We start from the raw sequence: 22,640 nt of genomic DNA on the forward strand, positions 1-22,640 counted from the left end.
GCCATGGTTTTTACTACTCCCTTCTCCCAAGTCAAAGAAACGGGTAGCAGAAGCCTGTGATCTTTATAATTGTGAACAGAGGACAAAATAGATACACCCAAGGCCTGTCCTCTAGAGAAACTTAGGTGCAAGCGTTTCCCGAACGATTGGGACAATTTAGGCGTAGATGACCTCTGTCTCCACAGTACATACATAAACCCTCCCTTCTCCTGTACTGTCTCTCCTCCTCTGTGAGGTGAGTATTACCTATCTGCATAGGCTCAGGAAAACGTGAGGTTTCGATTTCAGAATTTCGAAATGCAGGAGCTAGTTTAAAGGAGGGTCTACGAGTCCTATCTCGAGTGTTCTGCCTCTCTCTTAAGCGTTCATCAATGCGAGAGATAAAAGAAATTAAATCCTCCAAATTCTCAGGGAGCTCTCTAGTAGCGACTTCGTCAAGGATTACATCTGATAACCCATTTAAAAATACATCTATATAAGCCTGTTCGTTCCACTTAACCTCTGCCGCCAAGGATCTGAACTCTAGTGCATAATCCACAAGTGTTCGATTATCCTGTCTAAGGCGCAACAGTAATCTAGCTGCATTGACCTTCCTACCAGGGGGGTCAAAAGTTCTTTTAAAAGCAGCTACAAAGGCATTATAGTTATAGACTAACGGGTTATCATTCTCCCATAAAGGATTAGCCCATCGCAGAGCCTTCTCAATGAGTAACGTAACAATAAATCCAACCTTCGCTCTATCTGTAGGATAGGAGCGGGGTTGTAATTCGAAATGGATGCTGATCTGGTTCAAAAAGCCACGACACTTCTCAGGAGAACCGCCATAACGTACTGGTGGAGTAATACGAGAAGAAGCACCAACAGTAGCTACTTCTAGACCTGAACTTACAGGAGAGATCGAAGGAGTACGTGTCTCCTCTGGTGGGTTACTAGCACGAGAGGTGGGTTAATAGCGCCTGTAGTGCTAGGGCCATCTGATCCATCCTGTGTTCCATGGCATCAAACCTGGGGTCGGAAGAACCAAGCTGACTGTTTGTACCTGCAGGATCCATTGGCTCTGTCGTAATGTCAGGATCGGGACAGGGATCCAACACGCAGAGTACAAACAGTAGAAAGGTACGTATACCGGGCCTTAGAATGGCCGGACTAACGTACAGAGAATAACAGAGAATAGTCAGAGACAAGCCGAGGTCGAGGGAACGAGAAGACAGGTAAGCGAGAGACAAGCCGGGTCAGAGGGATAACAGAGATAAGCAGAATAGTACAACAAGCCGGGTCAGAACCAAAGAGAATACTAGAATACAAGAGCACAGAGTGACTAGACAAGCTAGAACCACGACAGGGCAATGAGCTGATGAGAGAAGCAAGCTTAAATACCCAGAGTCCGAAGAGTAGACACGCCTCAGCTGGGTGCTGATTGGATAAAGCCAATAGAGTGGCAGGTCGCTCAGGATAGCGTCAAGACGTCACGTATCGAGCGTCATGTTAGAAAAGGAAGCGGATCCCTTGCGGCCAGCGTTAGAATGACTGGATGGACCGCGAGGAACGGGAGATATGGCGTGTCTAGATGGATAAACAACTAAGTCTCTACCCTTCTCAAAGGTAGAGACCTCAGGTACCCTGACACGTTGTCATTGGTCTGTGACTTTGTACTACAGTCTTCCATCAGGGATTACCCCTTGCATGGGGACTGTCATAAAAGGCCAAGTGTGGTCCCATTAAAATTGAGTTCACTTCACCCTCAACACACAGCCTCATCTTAATTAATTGTAATTATAGGGAACAGCTAGACCTGCTATAACCACTAGCTCTTATAAGAGCTGTACAGCTATACTGGTTCTATTGCCTGCTTGGAGATCGACTTGGGACAACTACTGCACTACCCACAAAGGGGAAAAGGACATCTCTGGCGGTGGATACCCCTCCTCTCTCCGGGTGACCACGGCACTAACATTCTATGCGATCCTCTGGATATAATACTGGACTGGATGCTCTTCATTCTGGATTTATATATGGCCCTGTTTAGGAGTTGGACAAACTCCTATTTGAAAAGCTTCATGTGTGAAGATGATGTCCTCTTTTTTTCATTTTGGAAATAGTGCAGATATCAATAGAAATTAAAACTTTTATAAATTAACCCGGTTACACCCCCCTGACTTTGCGAGCAGACAACAGGTCCTGTTACTTCCTGGTTTGGTTAGCTCATTTGCACTGAACTCATGAGGCAGCAATTGCCCAGAGCTATCGGACGGCCACAGAAATTCTGTGCGGGTTTAGAAGAGGAAGGGCTTCCAAAGGCTGCAAACAAGAGATTTCCAGCTTTTGTAAGCTATTTGATATAAACCAAATGAAAAAAAAAAATCAGCATTAAATACATGCATTGTTTCAATGAGTAGATATCTACTAAACAGTGATGTTTTATTTATTGATTGATTTGCAATTTGTGCAGTGGAGTGTCTCTTTAAGTAAAGTTATGTCAGCTCAGTAAAGGTAGTCTCTGCTGCAGTCAGTAGATGCCAGGATATGACAGATTTACTAGCCATTGGCTAGTCTCCATGAATCATTAACTTTACCACTAACCCTAGCCCTAAGAATCATCTAACACGCACAGATATATCTTAGACATTTGCCTCTGTAAAGGTCTATTTATCTAGAATTACAAATAATCCTTTTACCGCTTGCCGCTGAATTCAGGTATTTAGTTACATGTTGCATGTCATTAATAGTTTGTACTGGGGAGGATCTCTCCGGAGTCAGGGGCAAAGTGCAAACTACAGTAACAAATAATTATTTGCAAATCATGTAGTAAAATAATAGCTGTCCTCTCAGTAAAGGTAACCTCCAGCTGCAGGTGGGGATACTGCATTCAAACATACAGAGATGTCATCCCCTGTGAATTTCCCTAATTTGTACCAAATGAATACTTTTGGCAAAGCCCAAAATGCAAACTGGATTTGTGTGAATTCTCCAGAATGAAATTTGCCTCTGTGAATTCGCCCGGGTAAATTTCCCTGTGTGAATTCGCCCAAATACAATTCCCCCTGAAAAATTTAGAATTTTGCTCCGAATGTAATGCGCCATCAAATCTAATGCACATTCAAATTTTGGGAAGTTTATCTAAAAAAAAAAAAAAGGTACACATTAGATTTGAGTAAATACGGTATATATATTTTAACAGTCGAGAGTAGTTTCATTCATGAAAAGATATTACTGATACTAGTCAGCATTGTAATAGAACTGGTAGCATCTTTGTTTTCAAGAATGAAACTACTTACGGCTGCATGTGAGCTACTCTTTAGGCTACTTAATTAAAGCTTTGTGGTTTTAACTGGAGTTCAATAAATGCATTGATATAATGGATTTTAAAAGAAAATTAGAAAATAAGAGCCCAGCATCCTATAATTTATACAGGGACCATACATAGTAGTTATGGTGCCTGCAGAATGCCATGGAGAGGGCATTAACAAAAACAAATATTTTTAAACAGTTTAGTAGATGTGCATGCCCACATCCATGTTAAAGTAAACAAAGTATTAGTCATAGAATTTTGAGAAACAGTAATTCTAATTTTGCCTCTTGCCTTCCGCATGTTCCAACACAGCTCTGGGCTAATTTGTGGTTTTGTTTGACATTCTCTCCCCCTCCCCCTTGAGCTTTATGGATTGATAAGAATACCTTGCTATTAGATGTTCTATGTTTTAGCTGAATAGTCAGTGAATGACACCCCATGAAGTTAGCAGAGGAGCTTACACTTTAATGTCACTTTTAGTTAATTTAATGGACACAGTGATTTGTGATAATGTCCAGTTAATTTGTCTGTGTTGGTATGTTTCAATACTTGCAAAAAATACTGATGTGTCTATTTACTAAAATACCACATTTTGTTCAGATGGACTGAATTCAGTTAAAATGACCCAATTCCAACTGGATTGGTAGTTCTCATATTTACTTAAGTCAAATCTGGTCAGTATTTAGTCATCCCAAATAAATTTGACTTATTTGCCTCATTCTTTGTAAACTTTAAAATCAGTGCTGTTCACACCCGAATCTTATATAAAGTACAGGTTTGGGTCAGTGACTAATTTTAAATAAAACTTGGGTAGAAAGCACATTCGCAAATTATTGTTTTTGCACTTGCAGCCAGTGGACCAACAGTTAAATACCCAGGGTGGTGCAAGGGTTAAGTTATGTGGTGACATGCCAGTCAGCTATCAACGCCAGGTCAACACCCACCAAAAGGTAAAGGAAAACGTGTTTTCCTAGCACAATAGCTTCCACCTATCTTGCAGCCGGCCTCCCTCTTGGTTAATACCCCTTCTGTCACTTACCTGTCCATGGTGATCAGCGCTAGTTTGGGTGACTTTGCTCCTTTCCCACTGTCATTAGTAGTGATGTCCCGGACAGTTCGCTGGCGAATAGTTCCTGGCGAACATAGCGTGTTCGCGTTCGCGGCGGCGGGCGAACACATGCGATGTTCGGTCCGTCCCCTATTCGTCATCATTGAGTAAACTTTGACCCTGTACCTCACATTCAGCAGACACATTCCAGCTAAATCCTCAGCAGACCCTCCCTCCCAGACCCTCCCACCTCCTGGACAGCATCCATTTAAGATTCATTCGGAAGCTGCATTCATTTTTTTTTTTTTCAATTTATTATTATTATTTTTTTTCAGTGCATATAAATGTTACAAGCAGATACTCCCCCCAGACACTCTGTGTTACTGCAGATACTCCCTCCAGACACTCTGTGTTACTGCAGATACTCCCTCCAGACACTCTGTGTTACTGCAGATACTCCCCCCAGACACTCTGTGTTACTGCAGATACTCCCCCCAGAAACTCTGTGTTACTGCAGATACTCCCCCCAGACACTCTGTGTTACTGCAGATACTCCCTCCAGACACTCTGTGTTACTGCAGATACTCCCCCCAGACACTCTATGTTACTGCAGATACTCCCTCCAGACACCCTGTATTACTGCAGATACTCCCTCCAGACACCCTGTGTTACTGCAGATACACCCTCCAGGCACTCTGTATTACTGCAGAAACTCCCCCCAGACACTGACACAGAGCAGAATAGGGACTGTTCCTCCTACATAGGGTCACTTGGCAGATATGGATTGACACCTATCCTAAGGATCCCTGATACACACTGACACAGAGCAGAATAGGGACTGTTCCCCCTACATAGGGTCACTTGGCAGATATGGATTGACACCTATCCTAAGGATCCCTGATACACACTGACACAGAGCAGAATAGGGAATGTTCCCCCTACATAGGGTCACATGGCAGATATGGATTGACACCTGTCCTCAGGGACCCTGATACACACTGGGGGGGGGGTCCTACTGTCCTCCCCCCGCCCCCACCCCTGCGCGGTGGGTGGGGGCCATAAAAATAATGAGGGGGGGACCTACTGGCCTCCCCCCTGGCCCCCACCCCTGCGCGGTGGGTGGGGGCCATGAAAATAAAGAGGGGGGGAACCTACTGTCCTCCCCTCCCGGCCCCCACCCCTGCGCGGTGGGTGGGGGCCATAAAAATAATGAGGGGGGCCTACTGTCCTCCCACCCGGCCCCCACCCCTGCGCGGTGGGTGGGGGCCATAAAAATAATGAGGGGGAGGGACCTACTGTCCTCCCCCCCTGGCCCCCACCCCTGCGCCGTGTGTGGGGGCAATGAAAATAATGAGGGGGGGGACCTACTGTCCTCCCCCTGGCCCCCACCCCTGCGCGGTGGGTGGGGGCCATAAAAATAATGGGGGGCAACCTACTGTCCTCCCCCCTGGCCCCCACCCCTGCGCAGTGGGTGGGGGCCATAAAAATAATGAGGGGGGGAACCTACTGTCACCCCCTGGCCCCCACCCCTGAGCGGTGGGTGGGGCCCCTAAAAAAACAATAAGGGGGGGCCTACTGTCGCCCCCCAGCCCCCACGCCTGAGTGGTGTGTGGGGGCCCTAAATAAAAATCCCCCCACCCCAATCAAAGGTGACTAGGGGTCCCCAAGCCCCTAGTCACCCTCCCCACCACCCCAAAATAAGTTACCCCCTACCTACCCTCCTCACCCTAAAAAATAGTGAGGGGGGAATAAAATAACTAACCTGTAAAGAAAAATTCAGCTTACCATTTGACGTCTTCTTTTTTCTAAAACTTCTTTTTTCAGCCCCAAAAAAGGCCAAATAAAAAGCCATAAGAACCGACGCAATTAAAAAAAAAAAAAAAAAACTAAGCGCAAAAAAAAATAATCCATCTTCACCCATGGAGGGCTCCGCGCAGACTGAGCTCTGCAGGGCGGGGGACGGCTTATAAAGCCTTGCCACGCCCTACAATTAGGCTAAGAACACTCTGATTGGCTTGTTTAAGCCAATCAGAGTGCTCTTTGTCATTTTACACAGCGTGGGGAAATTCTAAAGAACTTTCCCACGCTGTGTAAAATGACAAAGAGCACTCTGATTGGTGGGCTTGGAATCTAACCAATCAGAGTGCTCTGTGTCATTTTACACAGCGTGGGAAAGTACTTTGGAATTTTCCCACGCTGTGTAAAATGACAAAGAGCACTCTGATTGGTGGGCTTGGAATCTAACCAATCAGAGTGTTCTTAGCCTAATTGCAGGGCATGGCAAGGCTTTATAAGCCTTCTCCGGCCCTGCAGAGCTCAGTCTGCGCGGAGCACTCCATGGGTGAAGATGGATAATTTTTTTTTGCGCTGTTTTTTTTTTTTTTTTTTTTTTTTTATTGCGTCGGTTCTTATGGCTTTTTATTTGGCCTTTTTTGGGGCTGAAAAAAGAAGATTTTAGAAAAAAGAAGACGTCAATGGTTTAGGGTGAGGAGGGTAGGTAGGGGGTACCTTCTTTTGGGGTGGGGGGGTGGGTGACTAGGGGCTTGGGGACCCCTAGTCACCTTTGATTGGGGGGGGGATTTTTATTTAGGGCCCCCACCCACCACTCAGGGGTGGGGGATGGGGGGGACAGTAGGTCCCCCTCTCATTATTTTTATGTCCCCCACCCACCGCGCAGGGGTGGGGGCCGGTGGGAGGACAGTAGGTCCCCCTCTCATTATTTTCATGACCCCCACCCACCGCGCAGGGGTGGGGGCCAGGGGGGGAGGACAGTAGGTCCCCCCTCATTATTTTCATTACCCCCACCCACCGCGCAGGGGTGGGGGCCAGGGGGAGGACAGTAGGTCCCCCCCAATTGTGATTTATGGCCCCCACCCACCGCGCAGGGGTGGGGGCGGGGGGAGGGCAGTAGGTCCCCCCCATTGTGATTTATGGCCCCCACCCACCGCGCAGGGGTGGGGGCCGGGGGGGAGGACAGTAGGTCCCCCCCTCATTTTTTTTATGGCCCCCACCCACGGCGCAGGGGTGAAGGCCAGGGGGGGAGGACAGTAGGTCCCTGAGGGTCAGGGTCCCTGAGGACAGGTGTCAATCCATATCTGCCAAGTGACCCTATGTAGGGGGAACAGTCCCTATTCTGCTCTGTGTCAGTGTGTATCAGGGATCCTTAGGATAGGTGTCAATCCATATCTGCCAAGATGTATTATCATGCCTTATTTTACCAATCAGAGTATATATGCATTGCTCTCAGAATTAGGCTTTGTGCCATAAACGTAACAGTCTGCTTGCAATGATTCTGCTACACCCTTTAAAGAAATCTGATCTCCAATGAGAAACTTCACTCTTTAAATACTAAGAAGTCAATGCAGTCTGCTTCTTAGCGACACCTGTCCTAGCACAGCCAGGGCCGGACTGGCCCACCGGGATACCGGGAAATTTCCCGGTGGGCCGCAGCACCTGGGGGGCTGGAGAGAGAGAGGGAGCCCTGCTCCCTATATTTTAATAAAATCGCGGCCACCGGCCGCATGTCGGTGCCGCCGGGTGGCCGGTCCGGCGGAACACTCAGAGGTGATTACTCACCTTGCGGCCGGCAGCCCCATCTCCTGTGCTGACAGCTATGCTGCTATCAGTATCAGTGAGTGTGCCGGGCGGCCGCCTAAGCGATCCAGCAGCACACTCACTGATACTGACAGCAGCATAGCTGTCAGCACAGGAGGACTGAGGGAGGGGGCGGAGCTAACTACCAAGCTCCCTCGCGGTTCCTATAATTCCCAGCATCTACACATCATAGAGTAAGGATTACTCTATGATGTGTAGATGCTGGGAATTATGGAACTGCGAGGGAGCATGGTAGTTAGCTCCGCCCCCTCCCTCAGTCCTCCTGTAAAAAGGTCAGAAGGGACGGGGAAGGGGGGGCAAATAATAGAGGGGAAGGGGGGAGACAAATAGAGGGGAAGGGGGAGACAAATAGAGGGGAAGGGGGGAGACAAATAGAGGGGAAGGGGGGACAAATAGAGGGGAAGGGGGGACAAATAGAGGGGAAGGGGGGACAAATAGAAGGGAAGGGGGGGACAAATAGAGGGGAGGGGGACAAATAGAGGGGAAGGGGGGGCAAATAGAGGGGAAGGGGGGGACAAATAGAGGGGAAGGGGGTGAGACAAATAGAGGGGAAGGGGGTGAGACAAATAGAGGGGAAGGGGGGAGGCAAATAGAGGGGAAGGGGGGAGAGAAATAGAGGGGAAGGGGGGGCAAATAGAGGGGAAGGGGGGGCAAATAGAGGGGAAGGGGGAAGACAAATAGAGGGGAAGGGGAGAGACAAATAGAGGGGTAATAGAAACACAGGGGAAGGGGGGACACAGAGACTGAGGGGTAATAGAAAGACACCAGGTTGGGGACGACGACAAAGAGACAGAGGGGTAATAGAGAGACAGGGGATGGGGGGACAAAGAGGGGTAATAGAGACAGAGGGGTAATAGAGAGACATAGAGGTTGGGGGGACAAAGAGAGGGGTATTAGAGAGACACAGGAGAAGGGGGGACACAGAGACAGATGGGTAAGAGAGAGACACATTTTTTCACCCTCTATATCAGCACACTATGCTGGCGCGACGCATTATTGGGCTGGTATAGAATTTTTTTCCAGGGCTGATTTTAGTTCCCAGTCCGGCCCTGAGCACAGCCCAAGTACAGGTAAGACATCACACATATTCTGCATGCATAATGAATAGCCTAGAACAGGCTTCTTCAAACTATGAATGAAATAGATAGGCTGAGAATCATGGGACTTGTAGTTCAGCAACATCTGGAGGGTCGGAGTTTGGGGAAGCCTGGCCTAGAATATTAATGACCATTTTAGCAGGCAGAGGGCACATTCTCATGCTTAGCTTAGACACATCATTAACTAAACAGACTTTTATTCACCTAAAACGTCAGGTTTCATGTCGAGTTATAAAGTAGATACAGAAAAAATGCATTCTGCTCTTTCAGAAACACAAGAGTTAATCAGTCAGCTGAAAGCCCTGTAGCTTTGTATATACACCTATGGATGTTCCAAATAAACCACAAGTTAATGCATTGCAGTCTCTATCTATAATTAAGCTGCTGTTTGAAAGACTTGTCTTAGCAGGACCTAGTAAATCTTGGGGAAAAGTGAATACAGAATTTCAAGTTTTTTGAACTGACTGAACTCAATTTTCTAGTCGATGCTTGGATATTTTAGCCCAAATATGTACAATTTGTTTTCAGTTCGGTGTTTAGTGAATTCGTTTTTTGTTTTTTTTATATGTACCGGTATATTTCTTTCAATTTTGTGCAGCAAATAGGATTTTATACAAAACCATTGGCGATCCCAAGGAATGAAGAGGTGTGTTATCCTTGCCAACTTTTTTATGCCCGTGTTTATTCATGGTATGAATTGTTAAAGGACCACTCTAGGCACCCAGACCACTTCAGCTTAATGAAGTGGTCTGGGTGCCAGGTCCAGCTAGGGTTAACTAATTGTTTTATAAACATAGCAGTTTCAGAGAAACTGCTATGTTTATCAATTAGTTAAGCCTTCCCCCTAATCCTCTAGTGGCTGTCTCACTGACAGCCGCTAGAGGCGCTTGCGTGATTCTCACTGTGAAAATCACAGTGAGAGCACGCAAGCGTCCATAGGAAAGCATTATGAATGCTTTCCTATGTGACTGGCTGAATGCACGCGCAGCTCTTGCCGCGCGTGCGCATTCAGCCGACGGGGAGGAACGGAGGCGGAGAGGAGGAGGAGAGCTCCCCGCCCAGCGCTGGAAAAAGGTAAGTTTTTACCCCTTTCCCCTTTCCAGAGCCGGGCGGGAGTGGGTCCCTGAGGGTGGGGGCACCCTCAGGGCACTCTAGTGCCAGGAAAACGAGTATGCTTTCCTGGCACTAGAGTGGTCCTTTAATTGTTACTATGAGCAGATTTTACTGCAACAATTGAAAAGTAAACCATTTTTAAAATATATAGTTCCTGCTGCTGAAAAAGAGAACAATTGTATGTCCCCCTCTCCCCCTCCAGTCAATCTGTTAACCTCTGTGGGCCAGAAACCACAAAACTTAGTGCAGTAAAATTACAGCTATTTTTTCTGTATCGAAATCTGAGACTGAATAAGTGTATTTTTTAAATGTATTATTTTTGTATACACCTTATTTTTCAATACTGGATTTGCAGGGTGAATAGCTGGCCTTAGGCAACTGACCACAGTACCAGCCCAGTATCTGAATTAAAATTTAAAGTATATGTGGTATCTCTATGCAATCCAGTTCAACAGGTTACCACACCCTTTCAAGAGAACCATTAGAGTCCAGTTACGTTCTTGCACCTGAATTACATTTGGGACCAAGTCCTTTCCCTGGTAAAGTCCAACACATGATACAGGTAAGAACAAATCCATGTCTTAACCGCTGAAAATCACATTCAGAACCCCTTATAGGTTCAGAAGATCCTGTACTAGAATGTACTGCTTATATAATATGTTAAGCTTTATACAGTCTCTACCACTGGCTAAATGGGATATTTGCTGGTTTGTTAATATATGTGTGCATGTTGGTACTAGGAGTTAAGAGAGAGTTCAAAGAAGGGCTACTAAACTGGTTCATGGATTGCAGGATAAAACTTACCAGGAAAGGTTAAAGGATCTTAACATGTATAGCTTGGAGGAACGATGAGACAGGGGGGATATGATAGAAACATTTAAATACATAAAGGGAATCAACACAGTAAAGGAGGAGACTATATTTAAAAGAAGAAAAACTACCACAACAAGAGGGCATAGTCTTAAATTAGAGGGACAAAGGTTTAAAAATAATATCAGGAAGTATTACTTTACTGAGAGGGTAGTGGATGCATGGAATAGCCTTCCAGCTGAAGTGGTAGAGGTTAACACAGTAAAGGAGTTTAAGCATGCGTGGGATAGGCATAAGGCTATCCTAACTATAAGATAAGGCCAGGGACTAATGAAAGTATTTAGAAAACTGGGCAGACTAGATGGGCCGAATGGTTCTTATCTGCCGTCACATTCTATGTTTCTATGTGATTTTTGTTTTTCTTTTGTTTGTTTTTGTTTTGCAGTCTATCTATATATCAACATCTAACCTTAAAACTCATTGTATGTATTATCTGATAGATGAGTTAAATCAATTATTGTCAAATACCTGCGAAGCTATTGATAAAACCTGTTAGCTATTAATATTGAGTTATTGAGTAACTGAGATATAACACTTCTTGGCAACAGATCCCAACTGCACTTCAGTTTGAGAGAAACAATGGAAGGTGTCACAGAGTCTCCACCAATAGGTCTCAAACCGGCCAAGTTCGAGGTGCCAGACATTATCGTAGTGGTTATTTATTTTGCCTTCGTCATTGGAGTTGGGATATGGGTAAGCCAGTCCGATTATTTCCTTGTCAAACGATAGTTATTGACTTCACATTGATTGATTGGGTTTTAAACAGAGTATAATATGTGTCCTATTATAAAAGATTATTGTTCTGCTAAAAAAAAATTCCACAATTGTTTTTAACAAACTGCTTTCTCTATTAAAAAAAACCCTCAAAGCACCAAAACAACATTAGCTTAATAAAATGTTTTTTTTTTGTTTTTTTTGTGTGTACGGTTAATGTACCTTTAGTATCACTGTTCAATTATCTGCCAGTTAGGAGTTAGATTACTTTTTGTTTCTGTTTATGCAGCCCTAACCACACCTCCCCTGGCTGTGACTCACACAGCCTGCATGGCTGAAAAACAGTTTTCATTTGTGTCAGATGTGGCAGCACAGTGTGTTTAATTTAGATGTTCTTTCCTGCTCTGTTAATTGGGCTTTAATCAAACACAAAGTGATTTGACTCCTAAATGGCAGAAAATTGATCAATTACACTGCAGGGGTATAATCTATACACCAAAACCACTCCAATAAGCTAAAGTTGTTTTGATGCTTTGTGTCCCTTTAATTTAGAATTTCTTAACTCCTGTTCTATTAATAGCCCGCTAGAACCATTTATGTGTGATTAAAGTTTAACAGCAGGAGGGAAAAAAACTACTAAAGTAAACATTGTGCTGCAAGATCTGATTGAAAATTAACCTTTTTTTTCACACTCAGGGGAGGTGTGGCTACGGCTGCATAAACAGAAACAAAAGTGATTTAACTCCTAAATAGCAGAGCATTGAGCACAGCTACTTCAGGGGCACCAAAACTGCTTCATTAAGCTAAAGTTGTTTTGGTGCTAAGAATCTCCCCTTTAAGGACTTGTACAATGTGATTGGTTAAAATGTTTGAAAAGAAAAACTGCAGCCAAAACCACTAGGAAAAAATGGTTTGATTTTTGGGCAATGGGATGTGTGGTTGCCCTGCTGTTTGTTTTGTACAGACTCCCTTATTTTTTCCATTTGATCTGAAAGATTATGATCCCATTCCCTGGTAATCTTTTAGGACTATCAATCATTTCATAAAAAGTCATGAGAACTGATATGTACCACTTTTCTGGTGAATTTTAAAGGGACTCTATAGAAACGTTGTATTGGTGCCATGTCTCGGTCTGTTCAGCCGTGCAACTGAAAACATTTTTAGCAGATATGGCAGTGGGTTAACATGTCTCCCTGACAGGCTGAAGAGTTGCTTCCGTCCCTATAGCCAGGTTGAGCTTGGATATTCAATGAGATGGTCTCATAAAGACTATTTAATTGTGGTAGCGTGGCATTTTGCCATGCAAGCACCCTAGCCTCGCTTATATCTCGATGGGAAAACATTGGATTGACTGAGATAATCTATACCAAAAAGGCACCATGGAGACTGGCGTTGTGATTGCTGAAAGGTAAGGTGTGGGGATTGTGAAGGAACGCCTTCCACCCTGACTGGGTGCCTCTGTCAAAGGATGCTCCTAGTGCTCGCCAAGGACCATCAGCACCGCACTCGACACCATAACCACCGCAAACCCCACGAACCGCCTCAGCTTAGTTGGGGTTTCGCCATCCTCCACCCACCCTGGACCCAAGACCGGGCAGCAGCTTCCAGTGGGTGAACCTGTCCTTAGTCCAGAGAGCAAAACAGGAACGGGAATAGCTCTTACAAGTGCTAGTGATTATACTCTGGGGAGTATAGTGATTATAGCAATCCCCAGAGTGTAGTTCTCCAATCGCCCAAACATGAGCCAAGACTTCATGAAGGGTAGAACAGGTCTGTTTAATGCAAGCCAGCACTCACAATTTATACAATTCCTCGGGCCAGAGGCACACCCCCTGGGCCTGATGGAACACAGGCACACAAACCAATCAGAACAATACAACAATGTCCGACACTCCCACATACAGCACACAAGCCCTCCCCTCTGCCTGTGATACAATTAACTAAGACAATGGACTAACTCAATTAACATACATTTTTACGAACCCCAAAAAGTACCCCAAAATACAACATATACAAAAATCACCCAGATCAGTTCAGGGGTTCAGGAATTTTCTGGAAGTCTTATTTTTGCCCCACCGTGCACATGGTCCCATGCCCAAAACAGTTCCATACACTCGACGGCAAAACACTGCTGGACAATTTAGGATGGCCGCCGCCACATGTTTGAATCTGTTCCAGTTAAAAGTCCAAGGGGCAGTAACAGTGCCTTTAAAATTGAATATGCCCAAATAGTGGTTTTTATATCCCAGGGGCCATAGTCACAGGGCAAGAGGCTGGCAAGCAGGCCTCTCCACATCCCAGTGACGAAGGTGCTTTTGTCACAGGGATGTACACTAAAATAGGTAGTTAAAAACTATAGCATTAGAAATACAAATATGTATCTACTTAATGTAATGCACATTATCTGAAACTGAATTGGGCAGAACATCATACCAAACCTATGCTAATAGAATGGCACATAATGTTTTTGAAACTGGTATGCCATGCCCATTTTTATTCATTTATCTGGACTTTCTACCGATTTTGACAGCAATGCTATGTTTACCAGATTGTTAATATTCCATCAGTCCTTTTAAATGACAGCTGTTATCTTAGAACAGATTAAGAATGTGTGAGGGGACGGACACATTAACAGGCATGAAGTTATCAATGCTAATAAATAACATCATTAATCAGTAAAGTGTTGTAAAGGAATGAACTTGTGTGTATATATAGATCCTATGCATTTGGCGTCAATGCACACAGAATATTACAATCAAAAACAAGGTTTTATAAATTTGTATATGGAATATACACAAACAGATGGTGTTTTCAAGATTCTCCTATAGAAACTCTTTAGATTTTGTCAAGGGTGTTTGGATTTACCTGTTGAATGCCTGGTTTTAGAGAACAGGGCTTTATTCTCCAGACTCATTAGAGGTGTGTGTCACACATATGCATGCACCCTGACCGACACTGGCACATGCACACACCATGACACATATACCCACATTGACATAAAAACACACACAGATGTACATCCTGACGCACAGATGCATACACTGACACATACACACACCAGATACAAATACATGTGATATATTTATATCTACAGCCACCCTCCAGTTAGCTTACATTTTGTGTCAAGGAGAGTGACTTGCTTGGAGTACTGGATCGCTTGGTGGGAGTGAGGGGTCCGGAGCAACTCTCAGTGCTCCTCTCCCCTCATGCTGCTTCTGCGGCTGCTCCCTCCTACGCTGTCTCAATGTATGAAGCTGGGTGGAAATGACAGGCTGTCGACACTACAGGGGCCCGGTTGTCGTCATCTTAAAGGGCCGCGGTACCCAACCGGGACCCTGTTCAGGAGAAATGTTTCCCAGTGCTACAAGCATTGCATCTGGGAAACATTTTATGGGGCACACATTTTGGGAACTGCTTTAAATGCTCCATGTTATACACTGCCAGGAAATGTATACTATGAGTATATTGGAAAAACCCGCCCCCACAAGGACATTAAGTAAAATGCAAACATTCCTTTCTGCATGAGAGATGTAGAAAACCTAGACAATAAAATGTCTATCTTTGGACCCCATCCCTCAGCCTCTATACACATTGAACAATGGGTCCATGTCTACATTACCCTGTATATTTATGGAATTGCTAGACAAAAAATAACCCAGTATCTCAGCCTTTTGGTTAGTTCCTGATCATATCTCAAACAGAAATTTGTAACCGAAATGGAAAAGTTTCCCAAGCTAAAAGTATTCTTCCTATTCTAATAAAGGGAATGAGATGTAGACGATACAGACTATAGCATAAACATACTGAATAGAAGAACCAAAAGCTGTACAATGTTTCTAAAATGGAGTTGAAACCGTTAACCTTGAACCTGGGATTAATGAACTATCCACTTGTAACACCTGAGCCCTTAAAACCATGGTGGTGCTGAATTTATGGTTAATGGGTGGAAGGACTATGTATTTACTTGTATATTTGTATCTGTTTCAGTCTTCTGTACGTGCCAGTAAAGGAACAGTCGGGGGATATTTCCTTGCTGGGAGATCAATGACATGGTGGCCTGTAAGTTTTTTGTGTTTTTTGTGTATCAAAAAAACCTTGAGTCATGCTTGTCATTCAAATATTTGAATCCGTCCTGTCTCCATGATATTTTGGACGATTTAATGTAGTTTATAGAATGTGAGTTATTTCATGGATATTCCACACTGGGTTTACACGTGATTTAATGGAAATTCCACACTGGGCTACATGGGAAGTAGGCATTATGATCTAATCCAAGTTTACATATGCACATATTTCCTTCTTACTCCAATGTCCTATCTGGACCGAATACCTCAGTGACAGATTTCCCAAACTGTGGTTGTAGGTTTATAGACACCTACTGATGGACTTGCTTGGCTGTATTTACGTGTGAGTATTTTTTGGCTTCTATGGTACTTCTTGTAAAAACAGTAGATGTTTTTGTGCTTCCAATGTCCAGTGCTCACATTGTTCAGCCATGAATCCTTTTCCATAATGGTTTTCATTCCTACCCTTTCTTTTCGGGTGGGTTGCAGAGATGTAAATATTATTTCTGCCCTTTGGCACCGTTTAATGCAATGTGGAGTTGGACTAATAATACTTTTCAGCTATTTTCTTTAAATGATCACCTGTTCCGCCTCTATGATGTTCTTTGTGTGATAGCTCGGTGGTGAGTACTCCCAACTGCTGATCCACCATTACCAGTCCAAAGTTTGCCGAGGTTGACCGAAATGCTTATGATGTATTGGGTTATTATCATTATTAGGGTGTACTTAAACACAAATGAGCACGAGACATACAAAATCCCAATGTGCAACTCTTAATTCAATTATTGGATATTACTTCATGCAATCATCAGCTTTTTGTAGAATTTATGAATTTAGCATTTAAAAAATCCAAATGGTCAACACCAAAAGGCCGCACACCACGAAGGTCAGGGACGCCTATTCACTCCCCCACCCCTCCTACAACCCCATTGAAGACTCCAACATATGGAGCCTCTCTACCACACTTAACCCTTAATATTAATTTAATTTTTTTTTATTTTTCTAACCTTCAATTTCTGCTTCTTTTGCTGTTCCAATGCTAATTAAATTGCATTCAAACTTGCTTAGTTTTGTTTAATTGTATAAAAACTTGACAGAACAGAACCGCATAGGAAGACACTAATGTTGCACCACCAGACGACAACCCTTTCTCTACAAACTTTTCTGTATAATGATATAACAGTTGAAATGTTTGAACTTTGGCTTTTGCACAAGCCCATGCATTACCTTTGCACAACACTCATGTGCTTGTCAATTCTGTCACTTGAAAAATAAAGAATTACAAAAAAAAAAAGTCAAAATTGTTAAAAAATTGACACCCACATACATTTGTATTTATTTTAAATGTGTACTTCCCCACCCATCCTGAATGGTATTTGTAGAGATGGTGTTATGTAATGTTCTGGTTTGATTATATAGGGTAGGCCATATGTATGTAGAGGGATTTTGTTATTCGAATGGCTTCCACTCCAACTTTGTGGTTTGTATAGAGACATGGAAAACCTGTAACTGCTTTCTATAGATTGGCTTTATATGTGCCATAAACCCAGCTTACCTGGTCTTTACGATATGCAGTTTAGCAGCCCCAAGTAGTTGCATACCAAAAAATACATAAATGAAACTCAAGGCAACCTAAAAGTCTACTAGTTTAATAAAATGATAATGACCAAAAGCTCCCAAAAGAAGAATGTAGGGATTGCTGCAATTAAGACAGTTGGGTCCAGTGCTTTTTAGAAAATATAATGTTGTTGTGGTTCTGATTCACAAAGGTCTATAGGCCCCAAAGGATTCGAAGTATCCCACACACCTAACGCACCGTGGCTTGCTGATGGTTTTATGTGTGAAGAGTGTCACATTTATTTTTTTCATTTTAGAGAAAGTGCAAATTTTAATGGAAATTGGCACTGTTATAAATTAACTTTTTACACCTACCTGGCTGTCCGACAACTGGTCCCTTTACTTCCTGGTTTGTTTAGCTCACTGGAGCTAAACTAAAGAGGCAGCAATTGCCCAGAGCACCTGTATTGGGAAGTCTGTGATTGGACAGTCACAGAAAGTCTGGGCGTGGTTAGAAGGGGAGGGCTTGGAAGGGCTACAGACAAGAGAACTGCAGATTTTGCAAGCTGTTTTTGAATATACCAAAATGAAAAATTGCATATATAAATACTGCATGGTTTCTTTGGTTGTATATCTACTAAACAGTGATGTTGGGTTTTTGTATTTAGCTTTAGAGATTGGTGAAGTATGGCTGTGGAAGAGCTGTGTGAATTCATTGACCATGCAATTAAAAGTGATAATTGCCATGAATCCAAAGTGAATTCAGAATGGATTTAAACATTTAGGCCAACATAGCCAAATTTAAATAGTTTATCCAAGGCCACTGTGCTTTCTGTTTGTCTATTTCTGCCTTAAGTTTGAAATTCACTTTGAATTCATGTCCATACTCCTTTTAGTAAATAACCCTGAAACCGCCAGAATGGGTACACGTTCTAATTCCTGTAGATCTGTAAATATTGGACTAGGAAAAAATTCAACTGTGCTACTTTTCCAGTGAATCCTTTGCTAATTCCAGCAAACCCTATTAGCTTTTTGTTTACAACACAGAATGGTTACTGTATCTGCGGTTCAAAGTTAAAGGTGATAGGGAAGCAGAACATACTGAGATAATCTGCTCTCGTGTCTAGATTAATGTGCTTAATCATTGCAAAACATCTTGCTTACTGTGAGTTGTCATGCATTCCAGAAACCAGTATAGGTTTTTATTCTGTCCTAGATGAACTCGGCAATGCTGTGAGTCTGAATGGTTTATACAACCTTAAAGGAACACTGTAGTGTTAGCAATGCAAAACTGTATTCCCAACAATAGAGTGTGCGTCCACACCCCCGCCTGCTGCTGTTGTTGAATGGGTTAAAAACATTCTTGACATTTATCTTTTTCCGGGTATTTTTAAAACCCTGGACATCCTCATGCAAAGTGTGAGGACATCAAACGTTGTTTCATTGAGTCAAACTCCATGAAAATGAAGGAAGCGCCTCTAGTGGCTCTTAACCCTGCGATGTAAACCATGCAGTGGCTGGGGTGGGGGACAAGGACAATAGGTTTTGCCTTATCAATATTAAAGCCCCCAACCACTACCCATAGTGATCCATCCACTCCATGTTTTTAATGTAATGTTCACCACCCGATAACCATGGTTGGGGGTACAGGGGAACTCTGGCCCAACTGCTATGTTGCAGGCCCCATCCCCACGTGATGTTACTAACTGCTGCCGAGTTGCTAGTTGTTAATTTTTATGTTATTATTTATATAGCGCCATCAAATTCCGCAGCGCTTTACAAACATGTAGTTGTAACCAGACACGTTGGACACACAGGAAAAGAGGGGTTGAGGGCCCTCTGCTCAATGAGCTTACATGCTAGAGGGAGTGGGGTAAAACGACACAAAAGGTAAGGATAGTATTAGACTAGTGACAGTTGCAAGAGAGGAATCAGTCGGGAGCTATTAACAGTTTAATTGATACGCTTTTATGAAGAAGTGGGTTTTTTTTTTTTATCATTGACAATTTTTATTGAGTTTTTTTGGGGTACAGAAGAAAAAGAGGGATGTGGGGTGTTGATCGGCTTTTTACAATTCACATTCAACTCAATTAACATCACTTCACAAAGGTATACAAGTGCAACACTTGAACAGTTGGTTGGTAAGTACAGTTTGTGTATCCGCTTGTTTGGGTATCTCATGGTTTCAAGGAGCCCTCGTTTTAACCCTCTAGGGTGCCCAGACAGTTGGGTACTTTCTTCTTATAAAGCTCAAGAAGTTAATGTCTGGCGTACCACTAAGAAAATCAACAGGGGGTAACCTTGGGGTGGTTGGGGAAGTTGAGAAGAAGAAAGGGGGAAGGAGGTGGGAAGGGAGGGGGAGTTAGGTGTCCCAGGTGATTGGCTGCTGGTATTTCTTTTGCAGGAACTTTAGCCCTTCTCATATATATGGAGAAAGTTTTATCACAACCAGGTTTAAGTCAAAGCTCATAACCGTTCAAATGTGCATTTCTGTTTACATGATCATAATTAGAGGGGCACAGCTGTCGATCCGTAGATTGTTATCACTGTCTCTCATTTGGGGTGGCTTTTATTGTCTATATACATTTGCCAGGCTTCCCATGCCTGTGACCAAGTTTGTTGTTTTGTGTTTTCTAAACCTCTTGTTGCGAGTTCGTAACGTTTAGTCATGTTTATTGTTTGGATACATTCATATATTAGGGGTTGTGTGGTAGATCTCCAGTTTCTGCTAATGACTGTGAGTGCAGCCAGAAGTATGTGATATATTAAGTATTTGTGCTTGCGTAAGATACCACTTGGAAAGAGCTGAAGGAGGTATAGCTCTGGTGTGCGAGGTAACAGTATTTTTGTGCTGTCGTGAATAATGTTGGCTATATCGTCCCAAAATGTCGTTAGTGAGGGGCATTTCCACCAGATGTGGAGCATTGTGCCTTTGTGTTGTTGGCACCTCCAGCAGATGTCTGAGGCTTGCGGGTATGATGTTTTTAGGCGTGCAGGCACCAGATACCATCGGTATAAGATTTTTCGAGACAGTTCCATATAGGATGTGCATTTAGAAAGCGAGGGATGTGCTAGGAGGATCTCCCCCCATTGTTCCGCACTTAGGGTGTACTCAAATTCCTTCTCCCATGCTACAATAAAGGAGAGTTTTGCGAGGTCTCTTGGGGGATGCATTGTTTGATATAGCTCAGATATCAGTTTTTTGGGGGTTGAGAGACGTGAGCATATTTTCTCTACCCTCGTCAGCTGTGGCCCCTTTACATTATCATTTATTGTCAATTCTTGTTTGTTGAGCCAGGATTGTAACTGCCTATAGGAAAAGGAAGCCATCCGTGGCAGCTCGTATGAGGATGATAGTTCCCCGAAATGTCTAAGTGCATTTCCCTGAAGCAACTGGTGTAGGTGTGTCACACCATTCCGGTGCCATAGAGCATAGTTGAAGTTCGGTATCACATGGGAGAGTGCTTTTATAGGTATGGCGGGCGATATTTTATGTGACCAGCCCAGTGTGCGGCAGTGTTTGTCCCATATTGATAGGGTGAGGGCTGTGGTTGGGAGTAATTTGGCCATGTCTGGTCTCTTGTGTCGAGGAAGCCATGCTAGTATATTGAGGGGTATGTTATCAGCAGATTGCGCCTCTAAAGTCATCCACTGAGTTGGTTGACTCCGGTGGCAGGCTTCCAGTATGGGGCTAATGATTGCTGCTTTGTAGTAGCTGTCTATGTTGGGTACTCCCATTCCCCCTTGTTTGCGTGGCATGTATAATGTGCTTTTCGCTACTCTTGCTCTCCGTTTATTCCATATAAAGTTTAAGAGTAGTTGTTGTGCCTCTTGTAGAAATCTGGATGGTATTTTTATGGGTAGAGTTCTGAATAGGTATTGCAATTTGGGGACTATTATCATTTTAATTGCAGCTATTTTCCCTGTCCAGGATATAAATTTGTTTTTCCAGCTGAGCAGCAAATTTTTTATTTCAACCAATTGTTTCTGGTAATTTAATTTGTAGAGAGACGCCAAATTCGGGGTAATGTTGATCCCTAGAAATTTCAAGTGGTCATCTCGCCAGTCATATTTAAAGGATGCGCGCAGTCTCTCTAATTCTGCTGCCGGTATATTCAGTCCCACCGCTTGTGTCTTATTCATATTAAGTTTATAGTAGGAGCAATTGCTATATTGGGTTAGTATATGGTGGAAGTTGGGTAGGGATATGTGTGGTTGCTCTAGCGTCAGAAGAATGTCGTCTGCGAAGAGCGTGATTTTATGTTCCCTCCCTGGGCCAGTGATGCCGTGGATGTTCGGGTCGTTTCGAATGAGTTGTGTAAGCGGTTCTAGTGAGAGTATGTATAGGAGAGGTGACAATGGGCAGCCTTGTCGTGACCCATTCGTGATATGGAATTGTTTTGAGCTAAAACCTCCGTTTGTGACTTTCGCTGTTGGCTCAGAGTACAAAGCCCCCACCAGTCTCAGGAAGGTGTCGGGAAAACCATATTTAAGCAAAACAGCTTGGAGGAAGGGCCAGTGCAATCTATCGAAGGCTTTTTCAGCGTCTAATGACAGCATAACACACTGGGCCCCCCCTCCGCCTCTCCTTTGTAATAGGTCTAGTATTTTCCGTGTCCCATCTGCTCCCTGCCTACCGTTGACGAATCCTACTTGGTCGTCGTTTATTAGGGTTGGGATGATGCTTGACAGTCTGTTTGAGTAGATCTTAGCCAATAGTTTGATATCTGTGTTAAGCAGGGAGATTGGTCTTAGATTTTGGCTTTTATTGGGGGGTTTGCCCGGTTTGGGTAACGTAACCACATGTGCCATAAGCATGTCTTGGGGCATTTGGCCTGTCGTGATGATATTGTTGAAGGTTTTTTCTAGGTATGGGGTTAGGACCTTTGTCATCGTCTTATAGTAGGCATTTGTGAGACCGTCAGGCCCCGGTGACTTGCCCTGTGGGAGTGAGTGTATAGCTTTCTGTATCTCCTCCCGTGTGACTGGGTGTTGTAGTGTTTGTTTTTGTTGTTCCGATAGGGTAGGCAGTGAGGACATTTGTAGGAAGTTCTGGATGTCCTGAGGTGTGGGTTGGTGTAGGCTAGGGTCGTCTTTTAGGTTATATAGTGTGTGGTAATAGTCTGCCATAGTGTCGTTGATTTCTTGTGGGTTGTGGATCTTAGATCCGTGGGGTGTAAGTAAAAAAGGAATTTTGGCATTAGATTGTTTTTGGCGTAACCTGCTTGCTAGGTATTTGCCTGCTTTGTTTCCTTGTGAGTATGTGGTCTGTT

General features: G+C 43.7%; 1 protein-coding gene across 1 annotated transcript in view; it reads left to right on the top strand.

Annotated features, from left to right (window-relative positions):
* Positions 1-10,486: 10,486 nt before the first annotated feature.
* Positions 10,487-22,640, top strand: part of SLC5A9 (solute carrier family 5 member 9) — a 34,239-nt gene continuing 22,085 nt past the window's right edge. Inside the window, exons 1-3 of the mRNA XM_063427782.1 lie at positions 10,487-10,724; positions 11,581-11,725; positions 15,734-15,805. Of these exons, the coding sequence (XP_063283852.1) occupies positions 11,612-11,725; positions 15,734-15,805 (186 nt within the window). The 5' untranslated portion in view covers positions 10,487-10,724; positions 11,581-11,611. The remainder of the gene's footprint in view (positions 10,725-11,580; positions 11,726-15,733; positions 15,806-22,640) is intronic.

The sequence above is a fragment of the Pelobates fuscus genome, chromosome 7 (assembly GCF_036172605.1).
Source record: "Pelobates fuscus isolate aPelFus1 chromosome 7, aPelFus1.pri, whole genome shotgun sequence".
Lineage (NCBI taxonomy): Eukaryota > Metazoa > Chordata > Amphibia > Anura > Pelobatidae > Pelobates > Pelobates fuscus.